Consider the following 23,076-nt stretch of genomic DNA (forward strand, 5'->3'; position numbering starts at 1 on the left):
GAAGGGACAGAGAGCTTCATCTATGCTGATGATTGTGCCATTACCGCTCAAGCAGGGAGCTTTGAGATGGTAGAACAGAAGCTCTCCAAAGCTCTAGGTGCTCTTACTGCCTATTACAGGGAAAACCAGCGGATCCCCAACCCATCTAAAACATAGACATGTGCCTTTCATCTCAAGAACAGAGAAGCATCCCGAGCTCTGAAGATCACCTGGGAAGGAATCCCACTGGAGCATTGCAGCGCACCCAAATACCTGGGAGTCACTCTGGACCGTGCTCTGACCTACAAGAAGCACTGCCTGAACATCAAACAAAAAGTGGGTGCTAGAAACAATATCATACGAAAGCTGACTGGTACAAACTGGGGATCACAACCAGACACAGTGAAGACATCTGCCCTTGCGCTGTGCTACTCTGCTGCTGAGTATGAATGCCCAGTGTGGAACACATCTCACCACGCTCAAACAGTGGATGTGGCTCTTAATGAGACATGGAGTGTCTGCGCCCTACACCACTAGAGGAATTACACTGTTTAGCTGGTATTGCACCACCTGACATCCGCCGGGAAGTAGCAGCCAATAGTGGAAGGACCAAGGCAGAGACATCTCCAGCTCATCCCTTGTTTGGGCATCAGCCAGCACGTCAAATCTAGAAATAGTTTTCTAAGATCTACAGAGACACTCGCTGGAACACCTCAGCAAGCGAGAGTCCAAAAGTGGACTCAACCAATGGCTGATATCCAATGAGAGACTCCCCTCTGGGCACACAGAAGACTGGGCAACTTGGAAGGCGCTGAACAGACTGCGCTCTGGCACCACGAGATGCAGAGCCAACCTTCGGAAATGGGGCCACAAAGTGAAATCCTCGACATGCGAGTGTGGAGAAGAGCAAACCATTGACCACATGCTGCAATGCAACCTGAGCCCAGCCACATGCACAAGGGAGGACCTTCTTATAGTAACACCAGAGGCACTCCAAGCGGCCAGATCCTGGTCAAAGGACATTTAATCAACTACCAAACTCACAAATTTTGTATTTTGTCTGTTTGTTTGCTTTGTTCTGTTAGAAATGTAATATAATCGACTGGTTGCACTGACACGATAAATAAAAAAAATAAACCACAAAAAACCTGGGAAAATGTATTGACTCGAGTATAAGCCGAGGGTGGGAAATGCAGCAGCTACTGGTAAATTTCAAAATAAAAATAGATACCAATAAAATTACATTAATTGAGGCATTAGTAGGATAAATGTTTTCGAATATTTACATAAAACTGTAATTTAAGATAAGACTGTCCAACTCTGATTAAACCATTATTTTAACCTTCTTCAACGTAAACGTGCCTACATATCCTTCCAATAATATTGTATATTGTATATTGTATATTGTATATTGTATATTGTATTTTAACAAGTTGTAAACCGCAATGAGTCGCCGCACAGGCTGAGATATTAGCGGTATACAAGTGTATCAAATAAATAAATAAATAATAATAAAGAGAGCAAAATAATAAACGTGATAAAAATAACTGAGTAAAATAATGTAAATGTAATAATAATAATAAAAAATAATAAATGTAATCAAAACAGTAATATATAGAGTAAAATAATAAATGTAATAAAATAATAATAGAGTAAAATAATTTAAATGTAATAGTAGAGTAAGATAATATATATAAATAAAAGTGTAATGTTAGTTCATGCTACCATCAGAACTCAAAAACCATTGGGGGAATTGACACCAAATTTGGACACAAGACACCTAACAGTCCAATTTATGTCCTCCACTCAAAACAATTGATTTTGTCATTTGGGAATTGTTGTTCCTGGAATTTATAGTTCACCTACAATCAAAGAGCATTCTGAACTCCACCAATGATGGAATTGGGCCAAACTTAGCACACAGGGCTCCCATGACCAACAGAAAAAACTGGAAGGGTTTGGTGGACACTGACCTTGAGTTTGGAAATTATAGTTCACCTACATCTAGAGAGCACTGTGGACTCAAACAATGATGGATCTGGACCAAACTTGACACGAATATTCCATATGCCCAAATATGAACACAGATGGAATTTAAGGGAAATAGACCTTGACATTTGGGAGTTGTAGTTGCTGGGATTTATAGTTCACCTACAATCAAAGAGCATTCTGAAACCCACAAACGACAGAATTGGGGCAAACTTCCCACACAGAACCCCCATGACCAACAGAAAATACTTAAGGCCATCCAGTCCAACTCTCTTCACCAGGGCAAGAAAATGTAATCAGAGCCCTCCTGACAAAGAGCCAGATAGATAGATATGATTCTCACACACAGATATAGTATCAGAGATTTGAAAGAGACCCTTAAAGAAGGACAATTATATGTTGCATATTCCAGAGTAGGCAAACCAGACACTCTCCACATCAACACTGACAAAGAAACAACAAGAAATACTGTTTACTCACAAGCATCAAGGAATTACATATATTAGAAACCAACACTTTCTCATTACTTTATTTTCCAGATCATCAGACTGAGCCACAGCAAGACGTGGCAGGGGACAGCTAGTACATGTAATAAAAATAATACTTTTAACAGAGTAAAATAATAAATAACCTTGACTCGAGTATAAGCCGAAGGGAGCTTTTACAGCCTAAAAAAGGGACTGAAAAACTAGGCTTATACTCAAGTATATACAGTATATATCACTGTTATCTCAAATGAGGCTCAAGGTGATAGCAGGAAAGGAAAATTTTCAGTTCAGTGTATCCTGGCCAGAATCGGCTACCAGACTAAATGGAGAATTTATTTACAAAAAGCTATTAATGGATTTTAATTTAGAATCTGTCGCTGCTATCAAACTGGGGTTGGTTCCAAACATTCAAACCCCTTCTGTAGAAGTTGCACCCCGTCGCCCAAGGAGGAAAAAACCCAACGGAAAGCAAACTGTCTTTAGCAAAGAAAATATTTATGTAGAAGTATTCACAAACAAAGCGGAGTCCTTGGAATATCCATAAAAAAGCTTATAAACACAAAGACTTTATCTTCACAGTCTTGTTCTTCAGACGTCGCAGCAAATAATACAACTCCAGCAATTCCAAACCTCTTTCCAGCTTCTTTCCAGTCTCCAGCCAACCTCTCTCCAGCCTCCAACCTCTACGCCAACCTCAAACATCCAACCAACATCAAAGTAATACAACGTGCTTAGTCTCTATTAGTAGTACCTAAGCTTTCACAGGTGACTTGATTGTTGCTGGCCATACAATGATTGGGCATGATTCTTACAATCACTTACCCATTTTTCACTTAAGAAATGACATAAACAATATAAAACTCTGACAGAATCCTAGAGTTGGAAGAGACCTCCTGGGCCATCCAGTCCAACCCCATTCTGCCAAGAAGCAGGAATATTGCATTCAAATCACCCCTGACAGATGGCCATCCAGTCTCTGTTTAAAAGCTTCCAAAGAAGGAGCCTCCACCACACTCCAGGTCAGAGAGTTCCACTGCTGAACAGCTCTCACAGTCAGGAAGTTCTTCCTCATGTTCAGATGGAATCTCCTCTCTTGCAGTTTGAAGCCATTGTTCCATTGCATCCTAGTCTCCATGGAAGCAGAAAACAAGCTTGCTCCCTCCTCCTCCCTGTGGCTTCCTCTCACATATTTATACATGGCTATCATATCTCCTCTCATCCTTCTCTTCTTCAGGCTAAACATGCCCAGCTCCTTAAGCCGCTCCTCCTAGGGCTTGTTCTCCAGACCCTTGATCATTTGAGTCGCCCTCCTCTGGACACATTCCAGCTTGTCAATATCTCTCTTGAATTGTGGTGCCCAGAATTGGACACAATATTCCAGGTAAAGTGGTCTAACCAAAGCGGAATAGAGGGGTAGCATTACTTCCCTAGATCTAGACACTAGGCTCCTCTTGATGCAGGCCAAAATCCCATTGGCTTTTTTTGCCACCACATCACATTCCTGGCTCATGTTTAACTTGTTGTCCACGAGGACTCCAAGATCTTTTTGACACGTACTGCTCTCGAGCCAGGCGTCCCCCATTTTGTATCTTTGCATTTCGTTTTTCCTGCCAAAGTGGAGTCTCTTGCATTTGTCACTGTTGAACTTCATTTTGTTAGTTTTGGCCCATCTTCTCTCTCATCTGTCAAGATCGTTTTGAATCCTGCTCCTGTCCTCTGGAGTATTGGCTATCCCTCCCAATTTGGTGTCGTCTGCAAACTTGATGATCATGCCTTCTAGCCCTTCATCTAAGTCATTAATAAAGATCCTGAACAGGACCGGGCCCAGGACGGAACCCTGCGGCACTCCACTTGTCGCTTCTTTCCAAGATGAAGAGGAAGCCTTGGGGAGAATCACCCTCTGGGTTCATCCATTTAACCAATTACTGATCCACCTCACCGTAGTTTTGCCTAGCCCACATTGGACTAGTTTCCTTGCCAGAAGGTCATGGGGGACCTTGTCGAAGGCCTTACTGAAATCCAGGTACGCCACATCCACGGCATTCCCTACATCTATCCAGCTTGTAACTCTATCGAAAAAAGAGATCAGATTAGTCTGGCATGACTTGTTTTTGATAAAACAAACTCAAGGCACCCCTGACAGATGGCCATCCAGATTGTGTTCCAAAGCCTCCAAAGAAGGCATTCTTTGGGGCAGAGAGAGAGTTCCACTGTTGAAGAACTCTCAGAGTTAGGACGTTCTTCCTCATGTTCAGGTGAGATCTCCTTTTTTCCAGTAGTTTGAAGTCATTGTTCCATTGTGTTGCAGTCTCCAGGGCAGCAGAAAACAAGCTTGCTCCCTCCTCCCTATGACCTCCCTTTATCATGTCTCCTCTCAATCTTCTCTTCTGCATGCTAAACATGCACAGCTCTTTCAACCACTCCTCATAGGGCTTGTTCTCCAGACCCATGATCCTTTGAGTCAACCTCTTCTGGACACATTCCAGCTTAAAGTCAACATCTTCCTCCAACTGCAGTGTCCAGAATGGAACACAGCGTGATTCCAGGTAAAGCAGTCTGACCAAGATGGAATAGAGGGGTAGCATGACTTCTCAATAGTATTCTGCTTTTGCATGCTGTTTCTTCACACTTTCTGACTTACGAACCCACGCGACCTCTTCAATCATCTGGAGAGGCCCAACACTTGCTTCTGCCCTCTTCGCAGGCGCAATTGGTGGGGGCGGGGGAGGGCCTTCTTTATGGTGGCCCCCCGACTCTGGAACTCACTCCCTAAAGATATCAGACAGGCCCCCACTTTGGCAGTCTTTAAGAGGAGCTTGAAAATGTGGCTGTTTCAATGTGCCTCCCCTGAATAAAGGAAATAATACCCAATCTGACCAATTTCTTTCTATATGTCCTCTGAAGCACTTTATCTATTCGTTGGATTGATCTCCCTACATCACTCACTAAAAACCCCATGTTTAGACACACCCTGCTCTGTACACACCCAGTGTTTTAAAATTTTAATCTATTACATCTGGCCCTGCCATAGTGTCTTAAATCTCTTGTGTGTTATTACTTATATGTTTAGTTATATTTTTATATTGTTTTATTTGCTTGTTTGCTTTGTTGATGTACTGTTGTATTTGTATTTGACGGGCTTGGCCTCATGTAAGCCGCCCCGAGTCCCTTCGGGGAGATGGTGGTGGGGTATAAATAAATTATTATTATTATTATTATTATTATTATTATTAACAACAATGTAATTTTAATGTTAATATTAAGATGTTTTAATTCTATATTTTATTGTCCAAATGCTTTTTTATATTTCATGTTTAATATGATTTTAATGTCGAAGGCTTTCATGGCCGGAATCACTGGGTTGTTGTAGGTTTTTCCAGGCTATATGGCCAAGTTCTAGAGGCTTTTTCTCCTGACATTTCGCCTGCATCTATGGTAAGCATCCTCAGAGGTAGTGAGGTTTTAGTGGTTTTAATGTATAGTTATAGGTCTTTAAGATCTTCTGGAGAGGCCCTGATCTCAGTCCCGCCTTCTTCGCACATCCGGTTGGCGGGAACGAGAGACAGGGCCTTCTCAGCAGTGGCCTCTGGGCTATGGAATACCCTCCCTAGGGGTATTAGATTGGCACCCTCCCTCCTGACATTTTGAAAGAGAGTTAAAAACCTGGCTATTCGAGCAAACATTTGCATATGCAGTATAACTGATTGATTGAGACTCGTGGAATGACAAGACAATGCAACGGAAAATAATTTTAACGATGGGATGCTGAGATTTGTATTTATGTTGTTAATTGTTTATTGTTTTACATGGTTATTTTATATGTAACTGTTCTGACTATATTTTTATCTTGTAGGACATTGATTGCCAAATGTAAACCACCTCGAGTCGTAAATAAATAATTATGGGTTGCTTACCTGTAACCGTAGTTTCCTGAGTAGTCACCTGTGAATTCGCGCATATGGTATTCCTGCGCCTGCGCAGGCCAGCTTCGGAACCTTCTAGAACCGCCAGACTGCCCGTCAATATCAGGGACGTGGCAGCCCTCGCGATGTCGAGCGGCCTGCCCATATTGGCCCCAATGCCGGCAGCCGCGCTCAGCTGGGAGGCAGTGGCTCCTCCCACAGCGGACGTGCAACCTCTGAGGTCGGGAGGGGCGGAGTCGGTGGAGGTGGAGCAAGCCTTGGCGCCGACTCACGCCTTGTGGATGGGAGCCTCGGCTGCATCCTGTTTCTGGATAGTTGCAGTTGGAAGAGGAGAAGATAGTCCCGATGTCGGAGGTGTCAGGGAAGCCTCCGATGCCGCGCTCGGAGCCCGCGGCTGCGCGGCCTGAGTAGTGGGCTCATGGGGCAGCGCCATGCCTCCCGGTGGGAGGAGAGGCCTGCATTCGCCTGCATCGGCAGGGAGAGTTGCCGGGTATCGGAGGTCGACTTTCCTGCCTTTTTCGATGAACTGAGGTTCGATGCGGCCATCTTGGGCCTTCTCCTTCGGCTTCTTGGCCTTCTTTTTTGGCCCAGCCTCGGCAGGTAAGAGAATCGGTTCAGGCCCCAGTGATGGCTTTGGGGCAGGAGGGCCCTTTCATATAGGGCTGCCTTCAGGCACAATTCCCTGTTTTTCTGTGTTTGCGGAGTGAAGGCCGCGCAAATCGTGCAGGGCTGAGAGAGATGGATTTCCCCCAAGCACGCAAAGCATAATTCGTGTCCATCCGTGTCCAGTAGCACGTTTGGGCATTTAATTCACTTTTTGAATGAGGTGGTAGCCATCTTAAGGTCGTCCGTAGAGATGTCGTTCAGTCCACAGTCAGGGGAGCCAGAAAATCATATTGAGGCACAGTCCAGTCAGAAGATCGTAGTCAAAGTCCAGTCCAGTCAAAAGCCAAAGGTCAAGATAAAGGTTCGCTATGCTAATGCCTACTCTATCGATTTAGTGTAATTTGTATTATTGTTGTATTATTGATAGTTATGTTGATATTTTGTTGTGTTATTGCCTTATTGTAAACTGTTTTTATATGTTGTACACCGCCGTGAGTCGCCCTAGGGCTGAGAACGGCGGTCAACAAATGCAGTAAATAAATAAATACATCGGCGGAAAAAAGAGAATTGACGGCTGGCCCCGCCCACGGGCCTTATATACTCAAGGGGGGGGGGGGACCAAGGGAGCAAAAATGTTTAAGATTCTAGAAGGTTCCGAAGCTGGCCTGCGCAGGCGCCGGAATACCATATGTGCGATTCACAGTTGACTACAGCAGGAAAATAAATAAACAGGTCATCATTTTGGATATTACACTTTGGTTTTGTATGTATGCTGGCATTGAATCTTGCCATTACTTGATGTACACCACTTTGAGCCCCCCCCCCATGGGTGAGAAAAGTGGTATATAAATGCAATAAATAAATAAATACACGTTTTTAAAGGCTCTCAGCATTCACCACAATCCATGGTAGTTAATGCTGGCACCAGGAGACAGACAGTACAGCATGTTACACAGTTCTAATGCAAGGAACAACAAAAGTACTGAAAGCTAACTGAAACAAGAATATATTTTCACTTCCCAATATACTAAGGAACAAGATAAAATTGACTCACTTGGGCACAAAATGTGGAAGTCACCCGCTTTCCATCTCAATGGTTATCAAGACCAAGATGAGAAAAATGGCATTCTGTGTTTCCCCAAATAGTTCCACAGTGTGGCATGGCAGATTTAACTATTCAGGATCCACAGACCTAATCAGTCTTAAAACAAAGACTTACCTGTGTTTTTGCTCTCAGATAACCTTGGAGGAGAATTTGCGTCCTCAGATTCTTCTGACGAATGAGCCAGGAAGTCGTGAAGCTTCTGCACCAATGTGTTCAACTTGCTTTCACTGTTGAAAACAAAGACACCATTTGAATGTATTCCAGTCTTTGTCTCGTACATCACTCTACATCACTGGCTATACTGGCTGGGACCACTGGGAGTTGCAATCCAACCTTATCTGGAAGGCCTGCCGTATCAGGTTTGAAATCTGGCAGTAACTCATTTTGTGAGGCTGATTGGCTGCCGTTCATTTTCCAAATCAAGGTGCAGGTGCTTACCTACAAAGCCCTAAAAGGTTTGGGACCCGCCTACCTGCGTGACCGCATCTCCGTATATGAGCCCACACAATCTCTCCGATCATCTGGAGAGGCCCTGCTCACGATCCCACCTGCGTCGCAAGCACGATTGGTGGGGACTAGGGACAGGGCCTTCTCCGTGGTGGCCCCTCAACTCTGGAACTCTCTCCCCAAGGACATCAGACAAGCCCCAATGTTGGCAGTCTTTAGGAAGAGCTTGAAGATGTGGTTGTTCCAGTGTGCCTTCCCAGAATAGGAAACGCCAAGCATCATGTCCCAAATGCACTTTACTAGAGATTTAAGATTGTCTGCACATCGCACTTATCTCCAAAAACCTATCCATTTTATCTGTCATGCCCAGCATTTTAAAATTTTTAATCATTACATTTGGCCCAGCCTTAGTTTTAAATGTGTCATATTGTCTAATGTTTATTGCTATTGTTTTCATGTTTATTGCTTGTTTTATGAGTTTATTTATTGTATTTTGTTATGCTGTTGTTTTATTGATGTGTTGGGCCTCGGCCTCTTGTAAGCCGCATCGGGTCCTTCGGGAGATGTTAGTGGGGTATAAATAAAGGATTATTATTATTATTATTATTATTATTATTATTGGGAAATGAGCCTTCCCAAAATTAATTCACAAATATTGGCCAAAACGCTCAATGTGGACAAAAAATGTGTCCGGGTGCCTAGATCTAGAGTAAGTTGCTATTTTGGAGACTACCTCCAAGGAACCCAAAATCATTCTGATAAAAATAAACTCTCTCCCACTGGAGATTAGAACTGCCCCTTCTCTCCTGACCTTTAGAAAGCTGGTGAAAACCTGGCTCTGGAATTTAGCATTCGGTGAGTGAGTCAATAACTCTTGACCACACGGACAGATGGCGATGAATTGTGATTTAATTCCGATGACTTGGCCTTATGTAATTATATGATTGTATTTTAATTTATGTATTAGTGCATTATGTGGTGTGATATTTTAAACTACTGTTTGTGAATCTTTTGTTGTGAACCGGTCTGAGTCCCTCTGCGGAGGTTGAGAAGACCGGTATATAAAAGTTCTAAATAAATAAAATAAATAAAAATTTATTTACGACATTTATATGCCACCTTTCTCACCCTGAAGAGGACCCAGAGCGAATTACTATATATATATATATATATATATATATATACACACACACATACACACACACACACACGGACACGGACACGGACACGGACAATATATTATATTATTAGCATAGTACAATATCAGTATTATATATCACATTGTACTATACCATTATATTGTAATATTATTAGTAATATTACATGTAATATAAATATGTAATTATATGATTTAATTATATGCCTTTCTGTATGCCTGCAGTAACTTAGTTAAAAGCTGGCAAAGATTAAGGACACAGGAACCGAAAAATGGAAGCCAGGCAGGAAGCAGCCAAGCCTTGATGCTACAAGCCCATTCAATGCTAATCAAGGTAGCAAATGGCAACATTCAACTTGCCTCCAACAGACGAGAGTTCTTTCTCCCACCCTGGACGTTATTTCACAGATATATAAACCCCACTTGCCTAGTTTCCAACAGACCTCACAATCTCTGAGGATGCCTGCCACAGATGTGGGCAAAACTTCAAGAAAGAATTTTTCCTGGAATATGGCCAGACAGCCTGGAAAACTTACAGCAACCTAGGAAGCTATGCTGTCAGTGCATCTTTCATAGATGAGGGATGTGGCATGCTAGTGAAAGCAAGACCAGTAAATCTGTTCTGGCTTCTGCTCAAACAATTTGAGACTACCTATTTTCACTGTGAAGTGACAGCATGCAAGACTCACTGATGATTAAGAAATCCAAACATATGCTATTATACATGTCCACAAATATAATGCAGCAACTTCAACAGAAACAAACACTGAGTTGGCCACAGCGGTCCACGCTCGTTACATCCCGAATAGATTACTGCAACGCACTCTACATGGGGTTGCCCTTGAAGACTGTGCGGAAACTTCAACTGGTCCAACGAGTGGCAGCCAGATTGCTCACTGGAGCATCATACAGGGAGCATACCACCCCCCTCCTGTGTCAGCTCCACTGGCTGCCGGTTCAGTTCCGAGCACAATTCAAGGTGCTGGTTTTGACCTACAAAACCCTATACGGTTCTGGTCCAGCGTATCTGTCCAAACGCATCTCACTCTACATCCCACCTCGGAGTTTGAGATCATCTGGGGGGGGGGGGCTGCTCTCGACCCCACTGCTATCACAAGTGAGGTTGGTGGGGACGAGGAGCAGGGCCTTCTCAGTGGAGGCCCCTCACCTATGGAACTCACTCCTGGGGGAAATTAGGTCATCAACATCCCTCCTTTCCTTCAGGAGGAAATTAAAAACGTGGTTGTGGGACCAGGCCTTCAGGCAATCTGACAACTAGATGAAGACAATTGGACGACTAGGATTGACAGGACTGACAAAGTGGAATTGGAATTTGGACTATGAGATGGTGAACGCTGAGCGTTAATTAGGTGAAATCGGTTTTATTGGTTTTATTGTTGCAGTGCAGAAACTGATTGTTAATTGTTTAATCGCTGCTATATTGTTTTTATTCTACTGTTATGTTGATGCCAGCATCGAATTGTGCCTTTGTAAGCCGCCCTGAGTCCCCCTCTGAGGTGAGAAGGGCGGGGTAGAAGTAACTGAAATAAATAATAAAACCATGAACATTTGAAAATAAAAAGGACTCAACACAAGTGAGAATTCTTCTCATCAACTATTTCACAACCATCTCCACAATGTCGTAATCCATCACCTCATTTTGGGAGGGTGTTATTGGGGGTTCATGAATGCTATCCCAGCGGATTTTATGCTCTGGTAGTGGTTCCAGGCTGGTCAAGGTCTTTTATGGCCATGGAACTGGCTCCGTCACCCAAAAACCCACCTCGACTAGAATGGGGGCTGATCACCACAAGGACCACCAACAGTGACAGACTACCTAAAGGTAAAGGTTTCCCCTGACATTAAGTCTAGTCATGTCTGACTCCAGAGGTTGGTGCTCATCTCCATTTCTAGGCTGAAGAGCCAGAATTGTCCGTTGACACCTCCTAGGTCAGAGGTCCTCAAACCACTGACCGCATAGGGAAGCTGATGAGGAAACACAACATACAAACTATCTCCAGACCCACCAAGAAAATCCAACAAATGCTACGTTCAGCAAAGGACAAGAGGGATCCTATCACTTCTGCAGGAGTCTACCGTGTACCATGCAGCTGTGGACAGGTCTACAGAGGGACCACCAAAGGCAGCAGCATTGCCCAAACACGAATCAAGGAACATGAAAGGCACTGTAAACTACTCCAACCAGAGAAGTCAGCCATAGCAGAGCACCTGATGAACCAACCTGGACACAGCATTTTATTTGAGAACACAGAAATGCTGGACCACTCTCACAACCACCATGTCAGGCTACACAGAGAAGCCACTGAAATCCACAAGAAGCATGTGGACAATTTCAACAGAAAGAAGGAAATGATGAAAATGAACAAAATCTGGCTCCCAGTATTAAAAAACTCTAAAATTGCAACAACACAACAACAGAGAGGAAGCAGGCAGGGACATCTAATTACCTCTCAACAAATGATTGCTCCAGGCACAGTCAGCCCATTGTATGCTAATCAAGGTGGTGAGTTGAAGCATTCACACCTAGCTCCAGCAGACAAGAGTCCTTTGTCTCACCCTGGTCATTCCACAGATATATAAACCCCTTTTCCTAGTTCCAACAGACCTCACAACCTCTGAGGATGCTTGCCATAGATGCAGGTGAAACGTCAGGAGAGAATGCCTCTAGAACATGGCCATATAGCCCGAAAAAACCTACAACAACCCAGTGATTCCGGCTATGAAAACCTTCAACAATACATTGTGCAAGTAACGCTTTCAGGAAAGTTGACTCTGCTCTAGACATTGAATGCTTGCCTTTTTGTGTGTGTAAACTGCCCTGAGTCCCTTTGGGGGGAGAGGGTGGCCTCTCTGTATTAATAGGTTGGTCTTCATTGCACCCCCACAAAGGAGTGCAATGAAGACCAACCTATTAATACATAGTGGGATAACTTAAATAATAATAATAATAATAATAATAATAATAATAATAATACTTTATTTCTAGGCCATCCTCTCCCCGCAAAGGGACTCAGGGCAGTTTACACACACAAAAAGGCAAGCATTCAATGCCTCAGGTGAGGACAAACGTATCAAAATAATACACAATAAAGCACAGTAATAAGTGTTCTTACAACGAAGAATGAAGCATTGTGATGAGAAATAAAACATAATGTATAGACCTATAAAGCGCTATATGGTTCTGGTCCAGCTTGCCCAAATGGATCTGCCCCAACATCCCACCTCGCAATTTAAGATCATCCAGGAAGGCCCTGCTCTTGCTCCCGCCAACAGCGCAAATGCATCTGGTGGGGTCGAGGACAAGGGCCTTCTCGGCTGTGGCCTCTTGCCTATGGAATACACTCCCAAAGGAGGGAAGATCTGCTCCCTCGCTCCTGACCTTTAGAAAAAAATTAAAATCATGGTTCTGGGACCAGGCCTTCGGACAATAGATGTATGCAGCTTTTAGCAGGACAAGGACTGGAACAGCCACTCGAGTGATGAGATTATTTAATAGTTTTAATAACTATTCTGATATTTGGTAATGTACTGTTTTTAATATGATTTATGTGTGGTTTTACAATTGTAATTATAAGGCATAAATTTTTTGTCATTATCTATGTGTATCTTTGAGTCCCTCTAGGGCTGAAGAAGGCAGTATATAAATACTGTAAATAAATAAATCTATATAAATAAAAATGTAATGTTTGTGGGATTAACAGAACTCAAAAACCACTGGATGAATTGACACCAAATTTAGACACAAGGCACCTAACAACCCAATGTATGTCCTTCACTCAAAAAAAAAAAAGAGTTTCTCATTTGGGAGTTGTAGTTGCTGGGATTCATAGTTCACCTACAATCAAAGAGTATTCTGAACCCCAACAACGATAGAATTGAGCCAAACTTGGCACACAGTTCTCCCATGACCAACAGAAAATACTGGAAGGGTTTGGAGGGGAATGTCCTTTGGTTTTGGAGTTGTAGTTCACCTACATCCAAAGATCACTGTGGACTCAAACAATGATGGATCTGGACCAAACTCTACATGAATACTCAATATGGCCAAATGTGAACACTGGTGGAGTTTGGGGAAAATAGCATCTTGACATTCAGGAGTTGTAGTTGCTGGGATTTATAGTTCACCTACAATCAAAGAGCATTCTGAACCCCACCAACAATAGAATTGGGATAAACTTGGCACACAGTTCTCCCATGACCAACAGAAAATACTGGAAGGGTTTGGAGGCAAATGTCCTTTGGTTTTGGAGTTGTAGTTCACCTACATCCAAAGATCACTGTGGACTCAAACAATGATGGATCTGGACCAAACTCTACATGAATACTCAATATGCCGAAATGTGAACACTGGTGGAGTTTGGGGAAAACAGAATCTTGACACTCAGGACTTGTAGTTGCTGGGATTTATAGTTCACCTACAATCAAAGAGCATTCTGGATCCCACTACCGATAGAATTGGGCCAAACTTCCCACACAGAACCCCCACGTAGGCCACAGCAACGCATGGCAGGGGACGGCTAGTAAATAAATAAAACAACCCAGTAAGAAATAATTAACCAAAACATAGATAGACATTACAACAAATACCCTAAAATCAATTTAACATTAAAAATGGCTATAGTGAAATCATACAGGTGCACAACTCAAGTCTCTACATTCTGGGTGAACCTTTGAAAGCCTTTTACAAAACTACACAACAGGTTGTTTCCTGCAGAACGTTAGAAATACATCTGCTCTTCTTCAAAGTGCTAAACATTGACGAAAAGTAACAGACAAGGCTTTGACTAACACATTCCCTCAGGCAGATGTACAATAAGACCAATTGCCAAGAGAAGCACTGGGAGAGCAGCAGTTCTGAAAACAATCTCCTGAAGGGTTATTGTAGGTTTTTCCGGGCTATATGGCCATGTTCTAGAGGCATTTTCTCCTGACATTTTGCCTGCATCTATGGCAAGCATCCTCAGAGGTAGTGAGGTCTCTTGGAAGTAGGAAAATGGGTTTATATATCTGTGGAATGACCAGGGTAGGACAAAGGACTTTTGTCTGCTGGAGCTAGGTGTGAATGTTTCAACTGACCACCTTGATTAGCATTTAATGGCTTGGAAGTGCCTGGGGGGAATCTTTTGTACTTCCAACAGACCTCACTATCTCTGAGGATGCTTGCCATAGATGCAGGCGAAACATCAGTAGAAAATGCCTCTGGAACATGGCCATATAGCCCAGAAAAACCTACAACAACCCTTCAGGGAATCAGGCACATCAAATCACCTCTCAACAAAAGATTCCCCCAGGCACTGCCAGGCAATCAGCGCTAATCAAGGTGGTCAGTTGAAACATTCACACCTAGCTCCAGCAGACAAAAGTCCTTTGTCTCACCCTGGTCATTCCACAGATATATAAACCCATTTTCCTACTTCCAACAGACCTCACTACCTCTGAGGATGCTTGCCATAGATGCAGGTGAAACATCAGGAGAAAATGCCTCTTGAACATGGCCATATAGCCTGGAAAAACCTACAACAACACAGTGATTCCGGCCATGAAAGCCTTCAACAATACAATCTCCTGAAGGTACAACTGGCTGCGCTTGTAGAAGGATGGGCACAAGGGGAGAAGGGAGAGGACGTTTGTATAAGATACCATCTCATAATGAAGACCTGGCCCTCAAAATGAAGACCTGGCTCCATAAACATCGCTACAATCAAAACAGTAACATTCCGTAACAGACAAAAGAAGGACTTTCCAAAATAAGACGAACGCTGGAGTGCACGACACAAAAACATTTTAACTGCCACAGAATCCTAATCTTGGCAAGGCCTCTGCACTCTCTGCCTGAGGACACGGACCTTGTCAAACTACAACTCCTATTGTTGAGAAGCAATGACAATTAAAAGTGGCATCAAGCTAAAGTCTACCTGAGCCAATCTTTCTCCAAGGACTGAGATTGTATTTATATCCACCAGCTATAACTCTTTCATTCTTTCCAGACAATGGGGATAGTTATCTCTTGTCAACATATCCCGCCCCATACACGTTTAATCCAGAAAGACATCCCACCATAGAGCCATACAATTGGAATAGACCCTCAGGGAGGCCATCAAGTCCAACCCCTTTCTGCCAGGAAGGAAGACACCATCCAAGCCCTCCCAACAGTTGGCCACCCAGCCTCTGCTTTATAAACTACTGTAGTGAAATTGCTACTCTATATCAAAGTTTTGGTGTATAGCTCTATGTTTACATATGGCAGATAGGGAAGAATTCCAAACATTCCAAAGGGGTGGAGCCAAGGTTCTGAAAGAGCCAGTTAGAGTGAGGGAGTTTGAAAATGACAGTTAGGAATCTGTGTGTGAAGAGGAGAGTTGGTTTTTGAGTGCCTGATAGAAATAAGCAGTTATGAAGATGTGCTAAAGACTTCTGATATAGAGAAGAAGTTAGTTAAATAGAGCTCGAGTTTTAAGGAACATAAAGAAGGCTAGTGTTGTCTTAGTTCAGAATATAATTCAGCCAAGAGTGTGTTAGGCAAGTAACCTGTTTGTGAATGTGAAACATTGATAGTTTATTCAGAAAAGTTAACCAAGTGAATGATACTGACTGTAAGCCTCAAGATTGCAACAAAACACAAACGTAACCACAAGCGTTGGAGCCAGAAGTTATAAATAAACTGTTACTTGGTTATACACAAGAGTGCTTCATTGCCTGCGATATAAAGTACAAAGGTTTAACAGCACAAAGAAAGTCCTTGCCAATATAAAAGAAGAAACTGAATCAGTATAAGGCAGCAAAGAGGTTTTTAAAGAGGAAATAGTCTCTCTCTCCCTCGCCTCAACTACCAAGCTAAACAGACCTCTAAGAAGATCTCAGTCCCAGAGCAGGCATGGGTCAACTTCGGCCATCTCTCCAGGAGTCTCCGGCCCTTCCAGACAGAATCTATATCCCAGATCTGATCCCAGGTATTCTGTTTACCCCAGATTATCTGGCAGTGTGGACTCATAGAATCCAGTTTAAAGCAGAAAACGTGGGATCAGATCTTAGGCTATAGGGCCTGTCTGGAAGGGCCCTCTGTATGGGGAGAAAAAACGCGGGAAATAAGTAAACATCATAATAATAGTTTTAATACTAGTATATTTGAAGTTGTATCATGATGCTTTTAGTTGTGAGCTGCTTTGAGTCTCCGTATGGAGAGAAAAAGCGGAATATAAATAAACGTAATAATAAAAATAATAGTGTGTTAATCTGTATAAATAAAAATGTAATGTTTGTGGGATTAACAGAACTCAAAAACCACTGGACCAAATTTGGACACAAGACACCTAACAACCTAATGTATGTCCTTCACTAAAAAAAAATGATTTTGTCATTTGGGAGTTGTAGTTGCTGGGATTTATATTTCACCTACAATCAAAGTGCATTCTGAACCACACCAATGATGGAATATAAATAAACATAGTAATACTATAAAATAACAATAATAATGCATTCTAATATTAATATACACATAGCCACTTTGAGTCTCTGTACGGAGAAAAACCAATGGCATTGCCCTTCTTGAGGCAGCTGCGGCTCCAGTTGATTTATTGTTGTTGTTTTTGTTTGTTTGTTTTGGCAGTGACTATTTGCCACTTTGTTACTTTTGTCAGAGTCCCTTCGGGAAGATAGGGCAGTATATAAATAACTTATTACTCAGTTGCTGTAAGTTTTTCGAGCTGTATGGCCATATCCCAGAAGCATTCTCTCCTTACATTTCGCCTGCATCTATGGCAGGCATCCTCTGAGGTTGTGAGGTCTGTTGGAAACTAGACAAGTGGAGTTTATATACCTGTGGAATGATGTCCAGGCTGAGAGGAAGAACTGTCTTTCTCTATCCCTCTAATAGGCCCTGGAAATGATCAGCCACAGAACCATACCTGCTATTGCTGTTAGCCTGCTATTGCACTGTACTTAATTCCCAGTCCCCTCATATTTTGAGTTTGCACTAGCCTTGGCTGGCCTTTTATTTGTTCTGAACAGGAAGGATTATTTTTAATATATATTTGCTATTGTGATAGGAGCCCCCGGTGGCATCATGGGTTAAAACGCTGAGCTTGTTGACCGAAAGGTCGCAGGTTCTGCTGTTAGGCCCAGCTCCTGCCAACCTAGCAGTTCGAAAACATGCAAATGTGAGTAGATCAATAGGTACCGCTCCGGTGGGAAGGTAAGGGTGCTCCATGCAGTCATGCCGGCCACATGACCTTGGAGGTGTCTACGGACAATGCCGGCTCTTCGGCTTAGAAATGAAGATGAGCTCCACACCCCATAATCGGACATGACTGGACTTAATGTTAAGGGAAAACCCCTACTTTTACCTTATTTCGATAATTTTATGCTTATGTTGTTTTGTTAATTTTATGTTATTCTGTTTGTATGTTTTGGTGACGTTGTTTGGAAACCACTCTGAATCCCCCTTGGGGACATAGAGTGGTATATAAATAAAGTGTTATTATTATTATTATTAACTTTATTTGTACCCTCCTAACATCTCCCGAAGGACTCGGTGCGGCTTACAAAGGCCAAGGCCCTAAGTAAAACATCAGCTTAACAAATACAACAATAAAACTCATAAAGCAAACCAATAAACATTAAAGCAATAACAGTAAAACATCAAAACATCTAATTCCCTGCAAAATTTCCTCAGAAGCACCTTAACTACCCGTTGGGTTGACCTCCCTACATTATCCTTAAAACTCTCCTGTTTAGACACATCCTACCTCTGTTCGCGTCCAGTGTTTATTTTAAAATTTTAATTTATTATATCTAGCCCGGACTTAAGGTTTTAAATTTTTGTGTGTTATTGCTTATATGTGAGTTATATTAATTGTACTGTTTTATTTGCTTGTTGTTGTTTTATTGATGCGTTGTTGGGCTTGGCCTCATATAAGCTGCCCCAAAATGGTGGCGGGATATAAATAAAGTATTATTATTATTATTATTATTATTATTATTATTATTATTATTGAGGCAAGCATGTATGTTGCAATTGGCCACAATGATTAGCATGTAGACTTTGCAACTTCAAAGCCTGGTTCCTGCCTTGGAGAATTCTTTGCTGGGAGGATTCCAAACAAAGAAAACAGGGGAACTCCAGACAGGAAACGATCAGGGCCAGCTATGGTATCCTTCTGGGACGACTCTCCAGGATGGGTCTTGGAGGCATGGTTCTGTCGTGGCTCCGGTGCTTCCTGGAGGGCCGTTCCCAGATGGTGAAGCTCGGAGACTCCTGCTCGGGCCCCTGGCCTTTGACCTGTGGGGTCCTGCAAGGCTCTATCTTGTCTCCCATGCTTTTTAACATCTACATGAAACTGCTGGGAGAGGTCATCCGGAGTTTTGGAGTTGGGTGCCATCTCTACGCAAAGGACACACAACTCTACTACTCTTTTCCACCTAACTCCAAGGAAGATCCTCGAGTGCTGGACGAGTGCCTGGCCGCTGTGGACGAACAGGCTGAAGATTAATCCCAACAAGACAGAGGTCCTCCTGGTCGATCGTAAACCAGATCGAGGTATAGGGTGGCAACCTGTGCTGGACGCGGTTACACTCCCCCTGAAGACACAGGTCCGCAGTTTGGGGGTCCTCCTGGACTCATCACCGTCGCTTGAATCTCAGGCATCAGCGGTGGCCGGGAGGGCCTTTGCACAACTGAGACTCATGCGCCAACTGCGACCGTACCTCGTGAAGGCAGATCTGGCCAAGGTGGTCCATGCCTTAGTCACCTCCAGACTGGACGACTGTAATGCACTTGACGTGGAGCTGCCCTTGAAAACGGCCTGGAAATTCCAGTTGGTTCAACGGGCGGCAGCCAGATTGTTAACTGGTGTTCCTTACAGGGAGAGGTCAACCCTCCTGTTTAAGGAGTTCCATTGGCTGCCATTCATTTTCCGGTCCCAATTCAAGGTGCAGGTCCTTACCTACAAAGCCCTAAACAGTTTGGGACCCGCCTGCCTGCGTGACCGCATCTCCGTGTACAAACCCACACGATCTCTTCATTCATCTGGAGACGCCCTGCTCACGATCCCATCTGCATCGCAACCGCAATTGGTGGGAATGAGGTACAGGGCCTTCTCGGTGGTGGCCCCACGACTCTGGAACTCCCTTCCATGAACATCAGGCAGGCCCCAACATTGGCAGTCTTTAGAAGGAGCTTGAAAACATGGATGTTCCAGTGTGCCTTCCCAGATTAAGGTATCCCAAGCAATTTGTCCCAAATGCACTTAATGAGAGAGTTAGAATTGTCCGCACACCCACTTATCCCTAAAATATCCATCCTATTTAACCTAGACATGCCCAGCATTTTTTTAAAAATTTAACCATTACATTTGGCCCTGCCACAGCTTTCTAAATGCGCGGTGATTTTGTTATTGTTTTGCTTTACTATGAGTTATTTTTGCTGTATTGTTGTTGTTGTGTTTCTTGTTTTTGATGTATTTGGGCTTGGCCTCTTGTAAGCCACACCGACTCCTGCAGGAGATGGTAGTGGGGTATAAATAAAGGATTACTATTATTATTATTATTAACACATCCCAACAAAGGAGGCCTCCAAGCAGGAAGCAGCCAGTCTTTGCAGCTGCAAGGCCATTCAATGCTAGTCAAGGTGGCCAATGGCAACATTCACATTTTGCCTTCAACAGAGAAGAGTTCTTTCTCTCACAAATATATAAACCTCATATTCCTAGTTCCCAACAGACCTCACATCCTGAACATGCCTGCCATAGATGCAGGCGAAACGTCAGAAGAGAAGTTTTCCTCATCTCAAGGTCTCTTCCAACTCTTTGATTCTATGATTCTTTGATTCTAGAGGTAGGATGGCCATCTGTCGGGGGTGCTTTGAATGCAATATTCCTGCTTCTTGGCAGAATGGGGTTGGACGGGATGGCCCAGGAGGTCTAGATCCATCATTGTTTGAGTCCACAGTGCTCTCTGGAAGTGGGTGAACTACAACTCCAAAACTCAACGTCAATGCCCTACAAACCCTTCAAGTATTTGCTGTAGGTCGTGGGAGTTCTGTGTACCATGTTTGGCTCAATTCTATCACTAGTGGAGTTCAGAATTCTCTTTGATTATAGGTAAACTATCAATCCCAGCAACTACAACTCCCAAATGTCACGGTCAATTTGCCCCAAACTCCAGCAATGTTCACATTTTGGGCATTTTTGAGTATCTGTGCCAAGTTTGATCCAGATCCATCACTTTGTTTATTTATTTCCTATATTTATATATATGGAGATTAGGACGCAATGGAACAATGGCTTCAAACTACAAGAGAGGAGATTCCATCTGAACATGAGGAAGAACTTCCTGACTGTGAGAGCCGTTCAGCAGTGGAACTCTCTGCCCCGGAGTGTGGTGGAGGCTCCTTCTTTGGAAGCTTTGAAACAGAGGCTGGATGTTCATCTGTCAGGGGTGATTTGAATGCAATATTCCTGCTTCTTGGCAGAATGGGGTTGGACTGGATGGCCCATGAGGTCTCTTCCAACTCTTTGATTCTAGGATTCTATGATTATTATTATTGAGGCAAGCATGTAAGTTGCAATTGGCCACAACGATTAGCATGTAAAGACTTTGCAACTTCAAAGCCCGGTTCCTGCCTGGGAGAATTCTTTGTTGGGAGGGTTCCAAACAAAGAAAACAGGGGAAGTCCAGACAGGAAACAATCAGGGCCAGCTAACACCTCCCAACAAAGGAGGCCTGCAAGCAGGAAGCAGCCAGTCTTTGCAGCTGCAAGGCCATTCAGTGCTATTCAAGGTGGCCAATGGCAACATTCACACTTTGCCTCCAACAGAGAAGAGTTCTCTCTCCCACCTTGAACATCATTCCACAAATATATAAACCTCATATTCCTACTTCCCAACAGACCTCACAACTGCTGAAGATGCCTGCCATAGATGCAGGTGAAAGGTCAGTAGAGAGTGCTTCTGGAATATGGCCACACAGGCCAAATAACTTAGAGCAACCCAGTGACTCCAACATTATTATTCTTATTTATATACCGCCCTACTTCCCTAATAACATCCTCCCAGAGGAAGTTTTTCTCACCTTAAGGAAAGGTGTGTGTTTGTGGGGGGGGGGGAGGTTGAAGGAAGAGCCGGCCCCGCTCCTTTGCGGTGGCCACGCCCCCTGGCTCTTCCCGGCGCCCCCCTCCGCAGCCGCAAGGGGAGAGAGGGAGGCAACGGGCGGCGGCCGCAAGGGGGCGCTGGGGCTCCGCGCATGCGCACAAGCGGGGCGCGTGAGGGGAAAGCGTTGAGGGCGCCTCCCCTCCCCCTTCGCGCGGCCTTCCCTTCCTCGAGAGAGGAAAACCAAGGCGGCGGAAAGCCTCCAGACCTCACCTCCCGGGCTCCGCGCTCATCTCTCCGCCGGGGCCGCGCTCTCAGGCGCGGGGAGAGGCCTGCCTGGGCGACGACGACGGCGCCGCCTCCGCCTCAGAAAACGCCGCCACCGCCATCTTGTCGGCCAAAGAGACGCCCCCTTCCCGACTCCTCATTGGCCGACGCCGGCGCGAGCGCTTTTTTCCTATTGGCCAGCCGGCGCCGCGCCTGTTGCTAGGCTCTTTTGCGTCACCACGCTCCTCCCCCCGCGGATCCTCATTGGCTCGTTCGCTTTGCGCGCAGCCGGGACGTGACGTCACCGCGCAGTTCTGAGGCGGCTTTTTCCTCAGCCGGAGCGGGGCGGGGCCTGGCGTTCAAAAGCCAGCCTGGTCCTCTCAGGTTGTTGCTGAGGAGGCTTCCCAGGCCCAGATTTTGAATAGAAATGTGCGAAAATGTATATGTATGTATATAGGTAGATAGATAGATAGATAGATAGTGCTTTTGTGTATCTATATATATAGTGGTTTTTGAATGCAGGGTGAACTACAACTCCCACCCCAGTGGGTCAGCCCCCCACAGGCCTCTCCAGTGTGTTCTGTTGGCCTTAGAATCCTAGAATCCAAGAGTTGGAAGAGACCTTCTGGGCCATCATCCAGTCCAACCCCATTCTGCCAAGAAGCAGGAACATTGCATTCAAATCACCCCTGACAGATGGCCATCCAGCCTCTAGGTTCTTGTAGGTTTTTTCGGGCTATAGGGCCATGTTCTAGAGGCATTTCTCCTGACGTTTCGCCTGCATCTATGGCAAGCATCCTCAGAGGTAGTGAGGTCTGTTGGAATTAGGACAATGGGTTTATATATCTGTGGAATGGCTGGGGTGGGGCAAAGAGCTCTTCCCTGCTGGAGCTAGGTGTGAATGTTTCAACTGACCACCTTGATTAGCATTTGAAGGCCTGGCTGAGCCTGGGAGGAGCCTCCATGATGACATGATGGCAACAGTTTTGGACAGCAACGGCTCCCAAAGTGA

General features: G+C 44.1%; 1 protein-coding gene across 1 annotated transcript in view; it reads right to left on the reverse strand.

The window, feature by feature from the left end:
• Positions 1-22,224, reverse strand: part of ATRX (ATRX chromatin remodeler) — a 126,437-nt gene extending 104,213 nt beyond the window's left edge. The window contains exons 1-2 of the mRNA XM_067471684.1: positions 22,071-22,224; positions 8,205-8,317 (exon numbers count right to left, since the gene is read on the reverse strand). Coding sequence (XP_067327785.1) covers positions 8,205-8,317; positions 22,071-22,090 — 133 coding nt within the window. The 5' untranslated portion in view covers positions 22,091-22,224. The remainder of the gene's footprint in view (positions 1-8,204; positions 8,318-22,070) is intronic.
• Positions 22,225-23,076: the final 852 nt, after the last annotated feature.

Source organism: Anolis sagrei, chromosome 10 (assembly GCF_037176765.1).
Source record: "Anolis sagrei isolate rAnoSag1 chromosome 10, rAnoSag1.mat, whole genome shotgun sequence".
NCBI classification, from domain to species: domain Eukaryota; kingdom Metazoa; phylum Chordata; class Lepidosauria; order Squamata; family Dactyloidae; genus Anolis; species Anolis sagrei.